At 42.8% G+C, this 19,783-nt stretch overlaps 2 protein-coding genes across 8 annotated transcripts in view; one reads left to right on the top strand and one right to left on the bottom strand.

Moving 5' to 3' along the window:
* Positions 1–7,074, top strand: part of LOC126925105 (protein tincar) — a 38,591-nt gene extending 31,517 nt beyond the window's left edge. For all 6 annotated transcript variants that reach the window (XM_050740337.1, XM_050740340.1, XM_050740335.1 and 3 more), the window contains one exon: positions 148–7,074. In XM_050740337.1, coding sequence (XP_050596294.1) covers positions 148–1,311 — 1,164 coding nt within the window. In that variant the 3' untranslated portion in view covers positions 1,312–7,074. The remainder of the gene's footprint in view (positions 1–147) is intronic.
* A 726-nt stretch (positions 7,075–7,800) lies between these two features.
* Positions 7,801–19,456, bottom strand: LOC126925125 (probable sodium/potassium/calcium exchanger CG1090). 2 transcript variants are annotated; one of them, XM_050740395.1, is made up of 10 exons: positions 19,299–19,456; positions 18,505–19,230; positions 16,479–16,967; positions 16,122–16,347; positions 15,673–15,785; positions 15,213–15,388; positions 14,699–14,922; positions 13,682–13,996; positions 13,334–13,567; positions 7,801–13,159 (listed from the first exon to the last, which is right to left on the bottom strand). In XM_050740395.1, the coding sequence occupies exons 2-10, from the start codon at positions 18,526–18,528 to the stop codon at positions 12,960–12,962; spliced, it is 2,001 nt and encodes a 666-aa protein (XP_050596352.1). In that variant the 5' UTR covers positions 18,529–19,230; positions 19,299–19,456; the 3' UTR covers positions 7,801–12,959. The 2 variants fall into 2 exon arrangements, with proteins under 2 accessions (XP_050596352.1, XP_050596353.1); XM_050740396.1 differs by having other exon boundaries at positions 18,505–18,797; positions 18,871–19,444.
* Positions 19,457–19,783: the final 327 nt, after the last annotated feature.

Raw genomic sequence — 19,783 nt, 5'->3', positions numbered from 1 at the left:
CAAACTACCAAATAAATACCAGACAGCAAAATGACAAATAAATAAATAAATAAGTAAATAGAGAGAACGAGATAAACGCGAATAAACAAAAATCCGTGGAAACCCTGTTGCTTAAATTGAAGGTAGGTGGTCGCGCATTGGTTTCAGGTAAACGGTGGTCAAACGCCGCGATGTCTGCGTCGAGGAGATTCTGGAATGCCACACGAAGAATTAACGCCTCGCTCGGATTCTTCAAATTCTCCGCCATTGGACGCCGTGGTGGGTGGTAGCAGCGGAGCTGGTTCGGTGACGGGTCACAGCAACGCGAGCAGCCACAGCGAAACGTCCTCGAGTGGCGTGCACAGTAACGCGAGCAACGCGAGTAACAGTAGTTGTCAAAGACGAGCGACGAGCGTGGACGACGTGAGCGGCAACTGCGATCAACGAGACGGCGAAGAATCACGCGATCAATGGCGCAGCTGTTCCCTCCAGCGAGGGATTCAACCTCCATCCGCAACGGCCACCTTCTCACCGCCGAACAGTCGTCCAGGCACTAGTCAATCCTTCTCATCGCCGCAATACGCGAATCACGTGCCGCTGTTCGCGAATATCAACGCAAATTCAACGGCAAACGCGAATATAAACGCGAGTGCGAACACGGGCGCCAACACGAACGTTAACGCGAACGATGTCAACGTCGTTGGACAAGGATGTCCAGCTGTGATTCTCGAGAATCCGAACGAGGCGACCGTGGTGATCCGGCGGAAACTCTCGAGGACAAAGCTGACGGAACCGCTGAACCCTAACGAGGAACCTTTCGGTCGTTCCACGAACATGAGGATGACATCGTTCACGGAAAGCAACGATATTCGCGTGCACGCAACGTCAGCCACTCTGCCGCATTATCCGACCCAGCCGGCGGTTACTTATCCGCATTGCTCCACCATGCCTCTGCCACACGCCTCTCATAGTATGGCTGGATCTCATATGGGTGGATCTAGCGGAAGCTGCGGATCGGTGCCGAGGCACGCTTTCGTCCCTCCGCAAGTACACTCGTCGGTACCAGCCCATACCACTCTACCGTCCCATCACAACGGCGTCAGACTTCTTCACGGCATCGCGCCTACACCGAACAACCCTTTCGTCAAGAGGTTCCCTCCTGTGCAGCTACACACGCAACCCTGGGCGCTGCCAGGCCACCACACTTTCCCCCAAGCTTCGCAGGTTAATGGAAAATTGACCACTACCGCGCAGATCAGGCAGAGCGATCGCGACTCGGCTAATTTCTCGATGGCCAGCAGCGGAGACTCGGATACGTGTTTGCCTCATTAGACGTTGATCGCGTCTGCCAGATTCCAACCTCTTCGCTCTCGCTCCGCGCCGAGCAAACCCGATACGTTCTCACGATGCCGTTCCCGTCGTCATTCTCGACGATCGCGTTCCTAGATCGCCTCGACGAAACGTTTCCCATCGAGACATTTGCGAGATGGTTCTTAGAAAAGAATCGTCGTTCTTCGCGAACGCACTTCGATGGGAACCTAATTTCGAACGTGTTTTGTTATCGAGCTTCGTGGAGGATTACCGTCATGGATTTTTACCCTATCATTGATATCAGAAGTAACGTTACTACATATCATACCAGTCGATTACTCACAACATCCGACACTTACGGTTACATTATGTTATTTTCGATACAAATGTCGTATGTCGAGATAATATCGTGCCCCGTTCTTCCATATCAATTATCTCTCCATATGCATGTACCAGTAAGAAATCATACACTTGTAGATACACTTTTATGGTCTGCCCGTTTTTTCAGCCGGTACAACGACTCGTTCGAATACGAATGAACGACTCGCGATACAAACATATCTTGCGAGCTGCTCACCAATCACCGCTCGTGAATCACGAACCAATATAATCGCACGTGAGACTATTTCGATCGCCAGACTGGAAGAAGTGAAATTTTTTTACATTTTTTATTTTCCCATATAGCTTGGCGTGGTCATACACCGTTTTATTGCTTGATTGCGACAAATAGCTGACAAAGACACTCGTGAAAATAATTTACGACTGCTTAAAATAACTTATGTATATATACTTATTATTAAAAAAAAAAATGTTCTTTTATCGTTATTCTGAAAGCTGAACGCTAAGCTTGCATTTCAAAAGGAAAATCTTCGCACGAGTTGTTTACCCTCGTGATATTCGACACGGCACGATTTCGATCCCACGCGACGTAATAACTTGACTAATACGATCAGCAGGAGAGGACCTTGAGAAACGTACGATTACTGCCATTATAATAAACATAATCGCGAGACTCTCTAAGATCTTCGTTATATCGAATATATAAATTGATTTCATCAACTGCCATGTTAATTCGTCCTGTTTAACGCTTGCGCTACGGCAATTCTTTTCTATTTCCGCGATTTTAAAATGGCGAAAAACGCGGCGAGACCATAGGAAATGATCTCGCGTGGAGACGCGCCCAATTTCATAATTAAGTAAAGACTTAAGGACCCAGATGCACGACGCACGAGTGAACGATATATATATATATAATCCAGATAGTTGAATGAATTCGAGTTCGAGCATCTATCGTTAATCCAAGTACTTATGATATCGATTAACCAAAACTGCGAGTACTGGTTTCCTAACTTTGGATGAAAAAAAAAAAAAAAAGAAAAAGAACCGACGCTTTTTCGAAACAACATAGAAAACGATCAAGATAATAATGTGTGTAACGTATATTAATCAGTGCTTATCTATTACGATACTACGAATACTACGATACAGGAAACTTACATACCAGACGCGTGTAAGCGATAATACGTTCTAAGCGAAGCTATTGGGAAATTGTTGTTGACGCAAATTCGGCAAAACGAACGGTATTTTTCGATTTAGGACCGATCTTTGCAATTTCCGATCAAATACACCGATAGTAATAAACTAGTGGCAAAAGAGAGGTGTGGTACTGAGAGCGTGCCTTGCTTGTTCGACGAAGCATACGTATAATAGGACGCGCAAGCTTTCTTCTTTCTTTCCACTCGCTCGTTCCAGAAGGTTTCCTTTGACAGAAACGCGCAACGTAGTCGGACGAGTTCCATAAAATTTAGCTTTCTCAAGTAAATACGCTCTAGAAGAAAGATCGTTATTTTGAAATATCTTCCGATCGTTTTCGACGATATCGAGTCGGAACAGGTCAGAAGAGTGCGTTGAACCGGTATATACGGCATTGCCAATAAATATCTGAACCATGGCGAATACCTTTCGCGCGAATTGTAACGCGCGTTCCTTCTGAATACGTTTCACGCATTTGTCGCGAAAGATTCCTAAGAATTCGATTCCTAAGAACTTCGGATAAGTCTCTCAGAAGCTGAATCGATTAACGACGACCCTCGCGAGAACAAATTTATCTACCTTCGTAACTTCATTGTTCGCGATAAGCTTTAGGATAATAAACTGGAGAAGATAATGTTTGTACCGGCGGTTTGCGTTTGAAGTTTACGTACTTTTCGGTTTACGAGACTCGTCAGATATGGCTTTCGAAGGGCTGAAATATTCACGAGAGGATTAAAAATACCGATTTCGCCTGGTATCGCGTGTCGTATCGACATTAAGCTCTCTTTAAACCTCGTATATACCGTCGCGTACTCGCACCTTTCTCGACTCGTTATTCGCAAACGTTAGTGTTAATATTTAGTTTACATTCTGACATGCAAACAGAGCCAGTCGCTTTCGTCGAGCTTTCACTTTCGTGGATCGAAACGAGGGAACGAAGTTACGAAAGACGGCTCTAATGGGCGACGCGTGAACTACTTTTTTATCATATCACGGACGTTAACGAATCACGGAGCGTACGAACATACTCGAATAATTTTTCTATTACGGAACAAAATCAACGGAAGGGAATACCATCTAATAGATATTTTCTTACTCTTTCCACGAACGAGTTACGACTTCCGTACGTAGAGAGTAGAAACGGGAATGTAACGTATAGCCGAGTAGAAAAAGCCAGTAGTAGTCAGCCAGATCACCGTCGACGAGGTTATTCGAATTAATTACGCGTGCGTACGAATTTTTTGCGACGTTCGACGTACGTCTGGCCAGAAGGGATACAGCGAAGTCATAAATTAAATAACACTCGATTATATTACGCGAGAACCTCTTGAATTTCGTTCGCGATAATTTATCAGCTAACGATATCAGCGATCTCGCAAGCTGCGAATCGTACATTATACGTGGATAACATCCCTTTCACGATTTCACCATTTTACGTAAAACAGAATAATTAGATAAGAGGATTTGCGATTCGTAAAATTCACTCGTAGAACTTTACGCTCGATCGAATCGGAAACTTTTCAACGATTTCATGCCACGGCTTCGTTATATCTTTTTTGTCAAACGTTACTTTGCAAATATGTAGCACGTATCTATTCGAGCCTCGAAATCCTTGGATATCTGGACGGACGTTAGACAGAAAATTCCTCTAATTTTTATACCTCGATAGGATCGAATAGATGAACCGTTTTTGCGAGTAAATTAGAAGATATCAGTCTATTCTTCTAGGATCAACGAAACGTCGAAATGGTTGCAGTCAAAGCTTTATGGTACCGACAGAAACGCAGACTCTTGAAAAAGCAATCTTAAATAATCCGCGGGTGGTTGGTTTCTATGCGATAAATCTTCTTTTTCTAAAGCGTACGATCGATCGGAATGCAAACGACAGCCAAAGAGCAGCACGATTCTTCGACATCGCGATCGATTTGTAAAACGATAAAGCTTTCACTGTACTTGTATATTTTTTCAAACGACTTTCAATGCGCATAGGTTACACGCATTCTCTTGAACGCCAATTACGGTATCGACTTTTATACGAGACTCGCTTTCGTCTTAACTATTCGAAGCTAAAGATCGTCAACAACGCGACTTAGAGATAAAAGAAGAAGAAAACACGATCACAGAGAATCGAGGTTCGAGCGAACGAGCATGTTTTTAATCATCGAGACACGGGTAATCGATCGATCACGCAGGTAAATCTCTGAAATCTTTTCGTAAAAAGAAGGAAAAATACAAAAAAAAAAAAAAAAAGAGAAAAAAGAAATAAACGCTTTGTTACACCGATCGTACATATCACAGTGAAAGGACCACGCGTTGGTAACGACGAGACGTGCAAAATCATTCGATTCGCTACGCATTTCCGGATCACCATCGATCAACGATCAGAAGAAGGAAATTTCAATTTCTGTAACGTCTTTTCTTCTCGACTTTTTAATATCGGGCCGATCCGTTCTTCAAAATAGATCGAGTTCGTGTTTGCGTCGTATATTGATCGAAATAAAAATACATCAAGCTAACAACGACGACAACTCGCGTTGTAACGATCGAGAATTACCGTTGTCATTGTCATGGTTGTCGTCATTATCGTTTCCATCGTTGTTATCAGCAGCAGCAAGAATATCGAGAGCAAAGAGCAGCCGAACGTACCTCGGAGAATCGTGAAAAAGCTCCGATCCGATACGGACGCTGCTGTTTGCAGAAATATTTTTTTACCGTTTAGCGTCAGTCAGCGACCTCATCTGTTCGTTTTAGATCCGGCTAGACCTCTCGAAAGCGGATACCTACACGAAACGGATCGATTCCGCGTTCCACGTGCTACCTACACCCCAAAAGAACGTTAAAGAAGAGAAGGAAAAGAAAGAAACGTAGTTTCGGGGCAGTTTCCGAGCTTCCCCGCGAGAATTGTATCTGAAGCGCGCGTAACGGCACAACGCATAGAGAGTAGTAAACGAGAAGGAAACAGGAAAAAGGGGGAAAAAGAAAAGATAGAACCAGAGACAGGGGAAGAAAAAGGTTGCGTATTTGTTGCGCGTACGAATTTCCGTGCCTATGTCTGTGCGCGCACGTTCAATTCGTTCGCCCTCGAACTAATTCCTTTCGAAGCTGTAAATAATTAAGAATCGAATCAAACTTGCGGGTGAAACGAGAGAAAGGAGCGAGAATGAACGACGAAGGGGAAGAATTGATGCGGCGAAAAAGAAAAATGGAGAAAAGAGAAAAAAATTTAACAGATATGTACGAATAATTGTATAAAGACTGATTAGAGTTATCTTGGTATTTATTCTAATTCACAGTTAAACGCTATCGCTTTGCGCGCTCTCGAATACTCACGGAGCACGACACCAAAAGTATTCCCTGGCTCAGATTCCATTTTTCTCTTGTTCTTTGACATCTGTCTGCGATTAATCGGTCGCGTTTCCCGTTTCCATTCGTTCTTCCATTTGGCATTTCGCGCGCGAATTGCCGCGAAACGTCGAGTCGTATTAATCGCCAAACCATCGCAGCGGTGCTCGCTTAAATTTCAATAAACTAGGATTTTGTATCGCAATTCTCGCGCAAGCAGTAGCAACTTTATTCTACGAATACCGTCGAGACCCACGACCGTTGTCGTCGATACGCGTGATTTCCATTTTAGTTGCATATCGAAGCTTTCCTTAAAACGTTCGACGTCTCATCGCTCGTTGAGACAAGAGCGAGATTCGCACAATGATGTTCCAGAACTGCGGCAGAGTTAAGCGAGCATTACCGGACTAGCAGCAACCACGAAACGCCAATCGATCGTTCGATGGATCGATCGATTTGGTTTTCGCGTCTTTTATCGATCGACGATTTGACGCTCTGTTCGAAAATAGAACGGGTCATATACTCGTATCGGCCTATGAAACGTTTTCGTCGTACAAACTGGAGAACGCGAAAAGCGAAACGGAAAAACGAAGAGAAAGGATAGAAGGAACAAGGGGAAACGAAAATCAACGATCGACGATCACGATCCGCGGTATTTCGATGATTTTTGTTTCGTATCGTTAACGCGTAATTCGATTCATCCGTATTCAAGGGAAGAGCCATCGGATTATACAAAACGCGTGCGAACAGAGCAAAGAGAAAAAGAAAAATGGTACGCGCGATTATAACAGCGACGCTACTATCATCACATCGTATCAATATTATCCGATGCATCGTATAAACAAGTAAACTAGATGTAAACTTTGTATATTCATTTACCAAGAGAATAAAGATAAATTATTCGACGTACATAGACGAGCGAGCTGCTTTATTCTCGAAAATTTTTGTCAATTTCCCCATTTCGTTATCCACGCTGGTTTATGAACGAATAAATAAAGCAAATATTCTCCATCTGGCCCTTTCCTCCGTTCCTTTCTGCGCTATTCGCAAGCGCGCGCGGATATGTCTATTACGAATAGCGTAAACGAGAAAACGATCGATAATTGCACAAAAATCGAGAGCCAATTTTTGCGAATTACAAATGCGAAAAGGACAGAGACACCGAGAGTCGGAGCGTTTGACTAGACTGACCGAGATTTTTAACTCAAAATTTTCTATTTTCAACGAAACTTTTACCGATACGTTTGTTACATTTTTCTAATTAAAACGAAACTAGACACGATACGATTTGGGGCGTATTCGCTTAATAAACGATAATTAAATACATATCGGTAATTAAGTATAATTTAATTTACATCGTGTTTGATCACGTCTTAATCGGAAAGATCTCGTTAGTAGGCGCTTGATATTAAAAATTCCAAAAATAAAAAAGGTTTCACTTTCCACGATTCCATCGTGTTACGTTATTGGATCGCGGCGAGTCATCGAGCTTCGCGTTGCGTCGGGCGAACCTCCATCCCCCGTAACGACCGTGCAATTATCGAATGTTTTCGTACGTATGTCCGTAGAGCGACAGTTCGTTCGTCTGTTTTATTTACGCGTTAATTTGTTCGTTCGTGAAATAATCGATTCGTCCGTGGACTAGTTTATTCGTTTATTCATTTATATTTCGTATCTGTGTTTATTTCTTTACGACATTGGTAAAACAGTTTGCTTACATAACGCCGTAATAAGCTATAACTAGATGTATTGACGGTTTAGGACTGTCTTGGAAATGTACTCTAACAACACGAGAAAAACGTTACACAACAGAGGGAGATCCGGTTCTGTTTCCGATTTCGATCGCGTGTGAACAATCCTCTTGGAAGGTGCGCGATCGTTTCACATCGCACCATCCCATCGTATCGCTTTATCGATGTTTCACATCGCGCGCGATTTTTGTCGATTTTGTTCGTTGTTTAGAAGCGCGCAACATACTTTCTCAAACCGTCGATTCGATCGCGTCGAGAACACGTTCCACGCGTGTACAAACGTTACATAACGCGTATATCGTTCGTTGATCGTTCGCTTAAATCGAGAAAATTAAATCTACGCTTACAAATTATTACGATTTGCGTGCTAGGTTATCGCGTTTATCACGTTCTCTTCTGTTACGTACAGTATAAAATGCTAGGCGGTTTCTACGAGTCTTGTTAGGATCGCTACTCGTTTAAGTAAGTAATTTATTGCGAATCGTCGCTCGATGTCACGATGAAACGACCCGCGCTCTCGTTCGCCTTTCTCGCTTTGTGTTTCCCATTTTTAATGTACACCTACTACGCATACATACGAAATCGTTGGAGCGCGAGGGAAACGCGTCAAACTCGCACAGTGCGCTGTATCGCCGTTAAATCGAACGAACGTTTGTCGTGTCGCAACCTTATCGCAAACTGAACATTTTTCGGATGTTCCCTCTTGTCAATGGCAGGTACACGGACGTATTGACTCGACGAAGACCAGAAATATCACGCGCACAGGAAGAAGAAGAAGAAGAAGAAGAAGAAGAAGAAGAAGAAGAAGAAGAAGAAGAAGAAGAAGAAGAAGAAGAAGAAGAAGGAGGAGAAGAAGAAGAAGAAGAAGAAGAAACTATATATTTGAAATCAACTAATTCTGTTAATTAAGCTAGGCGCATAATATACGTATACTTGCATATAGTATGTGCCAAATATAGAGAGTTTGTATACATATATTTATATATATATATATATATATTGTATATATATTATCTGTATATGTATATTCTTATATACGTATATCTATAGGTATGCGTATATGTATGTATGCGTATGCATATTACTCGACAATATAAAATCTACATTCACAACAGTTAACAATGAATCATCGACGGGTCGATATCGATATCGATAAACAACGAGTCTTCTTGTTACTTAAACTTTCGAATCGGATAGATACCTTGGAAACAGATTCTTCGTTGGTCCGTTGTTCGAAAATTGGTGAACGAGACAGAGAGGGGCGTAGGACGGGTAAATAGGTCCGATTAAAACGTACGTAAAACGTCTAATTTTAAGCCGTATCGAATATATTGACTCGAACGTATGAGCTACGTCTATTTTAAGGGCACCGGAGAATTGATCAAAGTTACGCTAAACTATCTAACGATATACACCTACGATAACGCTACTAATTGATCTTTATTGACTAGAATCACACCAATTTTCGAACGTTGTTGCACGAATGACGAGTACATACATAGAGTGGAGAATCGGGAGAAAAATAAAATTCTACAGAGCGAAGGTTCGTTTCTTGAGAAAATCTAAGCGAAACCTTCGTCAACGAGAGAAGGCCGAACGACATTTTTCACGCTTGCCATCTTAGTCGTTTACCTAGCGAGTCCTTCTTTTTTTCGTTTCTTGGTGCACGTCGCGCCAGTCGCCGATCCAACTTAATCCCACTTCGTCGAAACGACGCGAACGTAATTTTCCAACGAATCGTCGCTTCGCGAAGCTGCATCCGATAATTACGCTTCGACCAATTGAACGCGTTTCCAACGCGTATTCGTATGCGTCAGAACGCACCGACTCTTGTTTCGCATCGATCGATCGAACGCTCGTTGATGCTGCGGTTGGCTTCGTCGAAGTTGAATTACACGCACGCGCGCACATGTATATATACTCTATACGGAGGTGTAATTTGAGTTCAATTCGATCGATCGATCGATCGATCGAGCGAGCCACCATACTATATATATCTCACGATATCGCTAATAGTTAATATCAACGTGTATCCGCCTGAAGCGCTAACAATATAACAAATAATGGTAGTGAACAAACACGTAGAACGTTCGATAATCATATAAATCTAAGCTTTCGTACGTATCGTATATACTTTTCTTTGTGTATACTACGTACTGTGTATATACATACACATATACAGTACGTAATATACAGTTTGTAGATGTATGTATTGCTACAGCTATATATGTATAATGCGTAATCGTACGTGTCTATATACACACGCATACGATATACGTACGTGTATATATGTACACGTACTTACGTAATGGAGCACGCGTGCATATAACACACGCGTTCGGTTTACGTTAAAACGCCTGCGCGATCTTTGCGATCTGTCGTCGGACCGCGTACCGACTCAAACGCAACTGTGCTCGTAACAGCGAATTACGTTTGTATTGTATTTGCTTTTGGAACAGGCGAATGCACGCATACGGTACGATGTACGATGCACGATGTACGAAGAAACGTTGATCAACGTAGACAGCAGACAAATACAATAAATACTTAGGCTGTTCGCGGATCACGGTTCGCTCTTCGTTTGGAATTCACCGCCGGCCCGCTTTCCGCTCAGCGACTACGTAGAATATTAGACGTACGATAGTCTAGAAACGTTGATCGATCGTCTTTGCAAAATGGCCAGGCAACGGACAGATCGAAAGGTTTCGGAAAACGGAAGAATACCGAACGCTATCCTTTTACACGCTGATCTCAACGATCGCGCAGAGTAACGTTGTAGATACTTTCATCGGATAAGGCTGCGTTAATTATTGTCTCTTTTGTTATCTCGTCTCGTACTCGTCGAAAGTGTACCCTTCTATCTCTTTCACCTTCTTCCGTCAACTTCGTTTCTACCTTTTGACTCGCCTCGACTGATCCACGTGGGTCCTACGTAATCCCTTTGATCGATGCGTACGATTTGTCCGAAACGAAGCTTTTTTTTCTCGTTCGCAAGCAATCGTACTTTTACGCGAGTACGCGAACGGCGACCATGAACGTTCGATCATTCGCTCGACTCGTTGAAAGCGCTCGCCTCTCCCTCACCCACGGTCTAATTCGCCCGATAAACTTTAACTTCGCAACTGGTTGCATCGTCTTTCGTCGTTTCATATTTGTTCAGGACGTTAGAAAGTGAAAGAAAAACAGAGAGATAATAGCGCGGAAAGGAACGCGCCGGAAACAACGTATTTAACAAGCCTGTCGGTAAGAAGGTCGATAAAAAGACCGATAAATAGTGAGGACGAATGGTGTTGATCGTCAGCGAGGAAAACAACGGTGCGTCGTAAATTTCGATTCGGACGTGGCTGGTTTTGCCGACGTTTATCGATCTCCTCTGGAAGAAAGCAAACTTTTCGGGTCCCGCTGCGTCGCGTCCGATTATTAAACGTTAATTCTACTTCTCTGATCGATAAAGCGCTTCGTAGTAGCGGTTCCTTCCGCAGTTACGCGCGAACAGAGAAATATTTCGTAAAAGACGGATTAAAACGTACTTTCGTGATTTCGAAAAACGCGTTAGGCCACAGGCAAACGATCGTTCGAGAAAGGGAAAGAAATATCGAAGTAAATTCTTTCGCAACATTTTTCATCCATCGATACGCTCGATTCGCTGTTATCGACGCACTGATTAGAAAAATCTATCAAAAAACGTTACGTTGTTGGAAAATTAACTTTTCCGCGAGTAGTACCGTTTGAAAACACTGACGTACACACACGCATACAGGCGTATACTTGCATAGAAAACGTATATGTGCGCGATAAGAACAAGGGAACGATTATCTCGATAGCAAAATAATTATTCTCGCGTGTGCACTATATTACTTGTCGAGGAAGAAAAACGGCAATATGAATCAACGAATTAACGAACCAACGAACGCACGGACGGACGAATCATCGTATAAGAAGAAATTGACTGGATGCCGATTGCGAGAAACGTTCAAAAACGTAAGAAAGAAGCGAAAGTGTAGCAGCTTTCGATTAGAAATTTCGGTGTAAATAGGACAAGTAAAGCAGGAAGAGTCGAACGAGGAAACAGAGTAGGTTTGAAAGACCAAAGAGGCACGAAAGATAGAAACGACATTCGATTAACGAAAACGACTGTCTAGAGTCTTCGGACTGTGGCGTCTCGCGCGTCTACGATTCGAAAGAATGCGCGACGAGTTAATACGATCGATCGACCGGTTCTATTCCCCTACTGATTCTAGATCGCATAATACTTAACAACGTCGTCGTTTGCGTTTTAATACTGATGAGTGTATTGTCCGTTTAACTGACCCCAAACTTACGAACAACGATAGAGCTTGTTTTCGTTGCGTTTTCCATTTGCTTTCGAAAGAAAGCTCGATCGATATCGTACGAATAACAAGTGGAAGCAAAGTGAAACATCGAGAATCGTCGATGTTTCGTTGGAAGGAAAATTCACGCGACGTGAGAATAGAACTCGAATTTGTGCTCGAGAGCTGACGCTACAAATCATCTAACGCGTTATTGTACAAATAGATCTTAGGACGAGCGCATTCGAAATATATTCTTCAATTCCAGCGCGGACTGGAATCTTGTCACCTTTTTTCTCATTCCTCTGCCATTCTTCCTCACTTTTGTTTGAAATTTCAATTCACGTGGAAATTAGAATAGGGCTAGAAGCTGAGATAAGAGAAGAAGAAGGAAAAAGAAGAGAAGAAGAAGAAGGGGGAACAGAAAAGAAAGAAAAAGTAGAAGAACGAAAAGGAACGAGAAGAAACGAGACGGGGGATGGAAGAAGGAAACGAAAATATTATAAAAGAGTTTTCGAACTATCTTCCATCGTGCTTTAGCAGCCTGATACTTACACGATGCAATGAGATCGAGTTCGACGAGAACATTTTCATCGAGCATTCAGTCGGTTGCTTACACACGCACTCTCTCTCTCTCTCTCTCTCTCTCTCTCTCTCACTGCTCCTCCTTTTCCACTTTTCCCATTATATTTCATTTTCCTCGTCGGTCTGTATACGATCAAGTGGCGTTCGTTTAAAATGCGCTGAAGCAAACCGGAGGATTCATTTCACCAAAGACATTTAGTTCGTAGAGCGAGGCAAATGTGATGAATACCAAGTACCAAACCATCAATATCGCTCCGTACCGTCGATCCAGCTTCCAGCCGTTCAAATGGGTCGCTAGGACTAAGAACACCACCGTTGACAGCAGAGACACCGTCGAGTACGTCAGACCTGGCAATGCGACAATGAAATAACGTGAATTTGAATTTCGTTTGGTAACCTCTAGACTGCGAACGTTTATGCATTTATGGAAAATTGAAATGCACGAAAGTTCCCAGACACGCCATTCGCAGTCCAGCAAGCGTATGCGACAAGGCTCGTACAAGGGAAATCGCACGATTTTACCTCGACTAGTGACGTTCACGTGCGAGCCGGGTTGTATCATCGCAGTTTGTATAAACCATGGAAGCCCGAGGCAAACTAGTATATCAAAGACGTTACTGCCGACAGCGTTGCTCACGGCCATGTCACCGAGACCTTCTTTTATCACGGCTAACGACGAGAGCGCGTCGGGCACACTGACACCGGCAGCGACGAACGTCAAACCCATCACCGTGTCTGGTATACCAAGAGTGCTACCTGCGAAACATTGAATTTGCCGTTGAAGAATAATGGACGCCAAAAAAGGATTACTTGAATTATATTTGTATCGTTATGCTTTTCAAGATCACCGCCATCGTTGCTGTTTCTTACCTATAATCGTAATCATCCACACCATGAAGTAACTGTAGAAACTGATCCAAACCATCGACACGCAGAAGGTAAAGGGATACCAATTCCTAAATTTGTCTTGTCGGCAATCCGGCATTGTGGCGCGGCACATGAAATGAATCGGATAGACGAGACCCCAGGTAAACAGAGACCATTTGCTACCGTCAGTGGGCTTCTCTAACGGCGATACTTCGTTCGGATCTGGTTCTTTCGCTTTGTAATAGCTCGGTTGTTTCGGAGGTGCCGATTCGTTCGTTTCAGGAACGTTTCCTCCTGCCACTGCTCCTGCAGTTACACCTGCGTAGCCAAGCGATCTTCTGTGTAATATTTTCTACTTTATGGAATTTCATTTTTGTGCAATAATTTTTATACACTCCCGTCCATGAGTATTCGGACACTTACGTAGTTAGGCATTTCTTTTATGGATTTATCGCATTGTCCTGCAATCTTGATGTTACTTTGGACAATATTTCATACAGAGAGATAGATTAGCGAAGACGTACACGCAGTATTTTCTTATCCGCTACAAAATGCGATAGGAAAGATACACGTTTCGTACATGGAAGATGAAGATGACATTGACAAAATTAAAGAAGGAACGGGCAAGCAAAAAGCTTCCTTTACCATGATATTCCATTTCTGGAAATCGTTTAAGTGGAGACATTAAAAGCGAAGCAGACATCTATACAACTTACACAGTAGCGATATGGAGGTATCAAGATGATAAAACGAAAGATTTCAGACGATTTTGTTTTCCGTTTTTGGATAGATATGGAACACCGAAGATCGATAAACATGACAGCACGATAAACGATGCAGGCGTTCGAATGATTTGAGTCTAAGTTTTAATTGGTTGCAACATCAAGATCGTAGGTCAACATAATGAATTCGTAATAGTCCCCGGATGTGTACCGAAGGCGCACACAATCTTTTCTTTTTATAAAAGCTAGAATAGATTAGAAATTCGTATTTCGTACGTGTTTGATAATCGGCGTTTACCTTCCTGCTCTTTATATTGATCCGTAGGCGAACTCGGCCCTGTGTAAGACAAGCGGTCCTCTTGTAACGATCTATAACTAACAAGAGCGCTCTCCTCCGCGGGTTCGTCGTCTTTTGGTAGAAAAGGTATATTGTAAGATTTCGCCCAACGTTCCAGTCTAGTGTTGTAAGATAAAGCGACGCAGTACACGCCGTACATGAACAACATGAACAGAGATTCCATCCTGCAAAAGACACGTTTCTTTTTTGTACGTGACAAAAACCGACGATAAGACATCCATACGACGATGGTACAGTCACGAAAGTCTTCGTTCACCATGGAAGAAGGTAATTTTTATTAAAATAAAATGCTACGCAAAAGTTCGGTACAAAGATAGCGTATTTCGTATGAATGCGATTCTTTCGTTAAACGTATATGCTTTATGTAAATGAAATGGCCTCTTCCTAAGATATGCAAAGACTTTTAGGGATGACCGTGTTATAACAAGAATCTCGATAACAAGCTGTCTCTTACCAAGATATCGATTCGTTGTAAATTGTACCCAGCATCACCAGAATCGATACAGCGTAGAAAAAACAATCCCGGCAGAGGGGCCACCAATTCAACTTTGACACTGTCGACGTACACAGTCCACACACCGATATCACGAACATTATATTGAACACCGCACTTCCGATTACACCGCTTACCTGCAATCCCAACAGCAACTCTCTGTAATCTGCATAATATTCCCCACTAAATTCCTTTCAAGTCCCCTCTAACCGAACTTAACCCCCTCCCGTACTTTAGCGAGTCAGACTCGCGATGAAGACTTTGGCCCAAACATGGCGAGTCTGACTCGCGATATTCACGCTTGGACCAAAATCTTCATCGCGAGTCTAACTCGCTAAAGTACCGAAAGGGGTTAATTACACGCGCACGTATTTGCTCGATGTGGATTTTTGGCCAAAACGCAAAGTTCTCGTGTACTTACCCCGATATCGTCCTTGGCAAAGAACACACCGATCACCACGGTTGCCAATTCCGGAGCTGAAGAACCGGCAGCCATAAAAGTGGCTCCAGCAACGTCCGGAGACAATCGCAGTTCTACGCAAAGAAAACCAAGACTTTTGTCAATATTCTCGCAAATTTAGCGGTAGAAGAATTTCCTATAATTTGTATAGCTTTTATCGGAATTACGCTTCTTCGATGCAGTGTAAGTCTCACGGTTCTATTACTATTTGTAATACAATTTTAATCTTCCATAAAAATAGAATTTCTTCTTATACGATATCGTAAAATTCGTCATCCAAAGATTCTGCTGTATCAAATATAGATGAAAATATACACGAGAAATCTTTCTATATGAGCAGCATCCTGCTGAAAATGTACAAACGCATAGGTCTGGCACCCGAAGGAAATCTACTTTAAAACTTTCGTTACCTTCGCAAATTCGATCCAAACTGGAGACGAAGTAATCGTCGCAAACAATCGCAAGGCCCAGGAAGGTGTAAATTGCAACTAAAATATGAATGATCAATCCACCGTGTTTTCTAGCCGAGGGACCCATTAATGGTCGTGGAAATTGTTCGATCGCAGGCGGCGAGCAATCTTTCCTTCGCGGTCTCCACGTTGCGTGTTCGTACTTCATAGTGGTCGTTGTTGGAACCTAGAGTCTCGAATAACCAATATCTCTTATACGCGTTATAGTGGAATTCAAACGATTTACAGTCGCGTTCCTCGCGTTTAAAAGAACACCGCGATAGAAAAGAAAATTCGATAATAAAAATCGCGTCTCACCGTTGTGGTTCCAGGAACATTCGCTGTCGCGACTTCCTTTTTCGGAGCAGCTTTCTCCGCTGGAGAAGCTTTCTCTGTCGAAGCAGTGTTCCGTTCCTTCGAATGTTCACCGAGCTTCGATTTTTCTTCTTCGGCTGTCTTCTTTCCATGTTTCTGTTGGTCCTCGTTCTTTTCTTCCGTTCTGTTCTTTTCGTTCTTCAGTTCGGTCTTTTCGTTCTTTTCTTTCTCCGAAACAACTTCTTCTTCCTTTGCCTTTGGTTTTGGTTCGACACTGGCCTCTGTCTCGGGCGTGAACGATTCCGAGGTAGAATCTAACGTCCAGTTTTCTTCGCGGTCCGTGGAACTGGGATAAGGAGACGTTATCTCTTCAGGTATTTTTGCACAAGTGACGTACTGCACTAATATATACACGAGGAAAAGGCCGAATCGCAGAGACCACCTTCTGCGTCGCGAAATACTTTCCAAGTGAATTCGCCTCATTGTCTTCGACTGAAACATATTTAACGTACAATTGTAATTGGTACATGCACACAGCTTCTTTTATATTTAAACGTGCGATGAATAGAGCGCAAATGTTTCTGCAAATTCTCATTTTTACGCAACGCAATTGGAAAAATGGAATGTCAGCAGACGTTTGTTTCATCCGGTAATACAACAGATCCTGTGCGAAATACGCGATCAATTTTGTTTTTTACCGCCATGTGAATCACGTTGTTCAACTTTGACGTAATGTACGTAATAGTTCACGTTTTCTTCGTCTTACAAACGTCTCGTCTCTTGACGTCGAACGACCCGTATCAAATGAAACATAGGACGGATTAGACTCTTTTTATCTCGATATAGTCGTATCGATCGTGGGAAATATATTGATTCGCAACGCGTACACGCATGGAATACATGTTGCCAGACGTGTCAGTAACAATCTTACGAATGAACAAAGTAAACAGAATAACTTTTAATATCGTGCGAGGATAATCCCGGTTTTCGTTCAAATATTTATGCTTGTTACGAAATGAAAATTAAACGAAGAGAAAGCGATTCCCCCCAGTTATACTATAATTCTTTGTTGGAAGCGAGAAAGCAGCGATACGATAGAATACAGAAATTAATTAAAAGTTCTGTTCGCAACTCGACGAGCAACTCTAACTGTAACGATTAAAATTTATCGTATTGTTCTCTTCTGTTTGTTCTATTCTTGTTTTACCTTGTTATTATCGCAAAAAGTTCTTCGTTCTTTGTATAATGCGACTGAGTCATTTATAGCCACGTGTATTGCCATTATACGCAAATGTGGAAAGTCGTAGTCAAACAAAAACTCGAGGATCTAAACTTTTGCTTTGAAACGTTTTTTCCTTTTCAAGGTGTTTCGACTTCTTCTTTCGTAGTTCTACTTCGTATCTATTTTTACAGCTAACGATCGAAAATCAATACCAACGAACGACAAATACAATTTTCGAATTAGGCAACTACATCCTACTACACTCTCTCTCTGTTTCATTTCGAAGAGCCAGGCGACGAACGCGTACAAAAGGATTTACGTTAATAATTTATCAACCCATTGAGGAAATAAATACTTAAACGATACTGATAATTCCATATGAATACCTAGATGCGTGTAGTATGTGTGTTGCGAAGGAAATACGATTAGAGAAACCATAAAATTACGCGTTAAATTATGACCAGGCACCAGCGACTCGATTTACGGCAAAGATCAAATACGTATCTCTTAATAACGAACGAAGCAAACGATAAGATTTCTGAAAAAAGTAATTCTGAGCAAACACGCATACATATTTCGTAATCGGAACGATGCAACGATTCGGTGGGTTTCTATTCGGTAAAACTATTTCCGGTGACGGAAGTTTCGAGACAAGCGACTTTATTTACCGCAATTAACACGTACTAATATAAAAGCACGAGGAAAACCGAGGTGTCAGTGAAAGTGACCCAATTCGGTGTTTCCAACGATCGTTAAACGGTGGGTTTACGAATCGACGTATGTATGGTAGCTCGTAGTTCGGCTTACCCCTTTCTCAGAAACGTTGCACATTATGCACCAGCGAATTCGACGTGACCAACTTCTTTTACGTGCTTGGCGAAACACGTACGCGGCACCGATTATTGGCACGCGAAAGGCGAATCAACGGTGCAAGCGACCAAAGGCACTCTTACGCTTTCCTCCACACTCGGCCGACGTCTGCCGAACGCTTCTACCACGATAGAAACTCGTTATCGAGTGTCGGGCGCTCGCTGCCGTCGACGCGACGCGACGTCGCCCTTGTCGTCACTGTTATTCGGCAACAACAACGTTCGATATTTCTAGGAAATAAAGGCAAAGCTTTATTGCTGCGTCGTACTCGAATTATTGATTTGCATAAAAACCGTCGGTTACGATGCGTTCTCGGCGTGTTTGCGCTGTACGTAGGCGTCGTCTTCTTGGCTACGTAGGTGTCGTGCTTACTGAACCACCCTCCAGTTAATACGATCTCCTTTCATCGACGTCACGGCCATCCTCGTGCCGTGAAAAAAGTATCGCTGCAACTTTGCAAGATCCCTTTCACGGTGCTTTCACATCCCTTGTTATCCCTACCTCTCTCTCTCTCTGTCTGTTCTATTCACCTCCTATACCCGATTTTTATTTTTCTGCCAGTTTTCTCGTTTATTCTACGTTTGTTTTTATCTCTTCCGAGTCTTGCAGTTTGACCGCACACTTTCAACTTGGACGTATGTCTGTATGCGTGTAACAGGTCACCTTTAAACGGAGATACCAGCTTTTAACGATCTCTGCTAGCACATAGCCATGCAACGTTTATCGTTTACCGGTCGATTCTGGTCGCCTGTTTCGCTGCGTTTATGCGCTGCTCGCCAATGAAGCCTCCTTTCGCATTTCTTCTCCTCGCATATCACCATCAACGCCGCCACTACCATCCCCCCTTTGCAACTGCTTCTATCCTCTTCCCCTTTTGCTACCTATATCTATGTGTTGCACCTGCATGCGCGCACGCGCTCACGAGTACGCGAGAACCACCCTCCTACCTATCCTACTAAAGCGCATACACATCCGTCGTATCTCTTTTTCTATTATTCCCAACCCTCTGATATCAAGTTACGCACGCGCAATCGCAATGTCACGATTCGGCTTATTGTGAACCGCAAGAATGAAAACTGAATGAAGTAATGGCAATTGATCGGTGAATTACGGATTTTTATGCATCCTTGGAATTCGACATATAGATAATTATATATAGATGTAAAATTGTCCAAAATAGAGCACTCGATATGAACTTGGGTTCTACTTTTTAAAT

The sequence above is a fragment of the Bombus affinis genome, chromosome 15 (genome assembly GCF_024516045.1).
Source record: "Bombus affinis isolate iyBomAffi1 chromosome 15, iyBomAffi1.2, whole genome shotgun sequence".
Classification (NCBI taxonomy): Eukaryota; Metazoa; Arthropoda; class Insecta; order Hymenoptera; family Apidae; genus Bombus; species Bombus affinis.
This window is presented reverse-complemented; position numbering and strand designations above follow the sequence as displayed.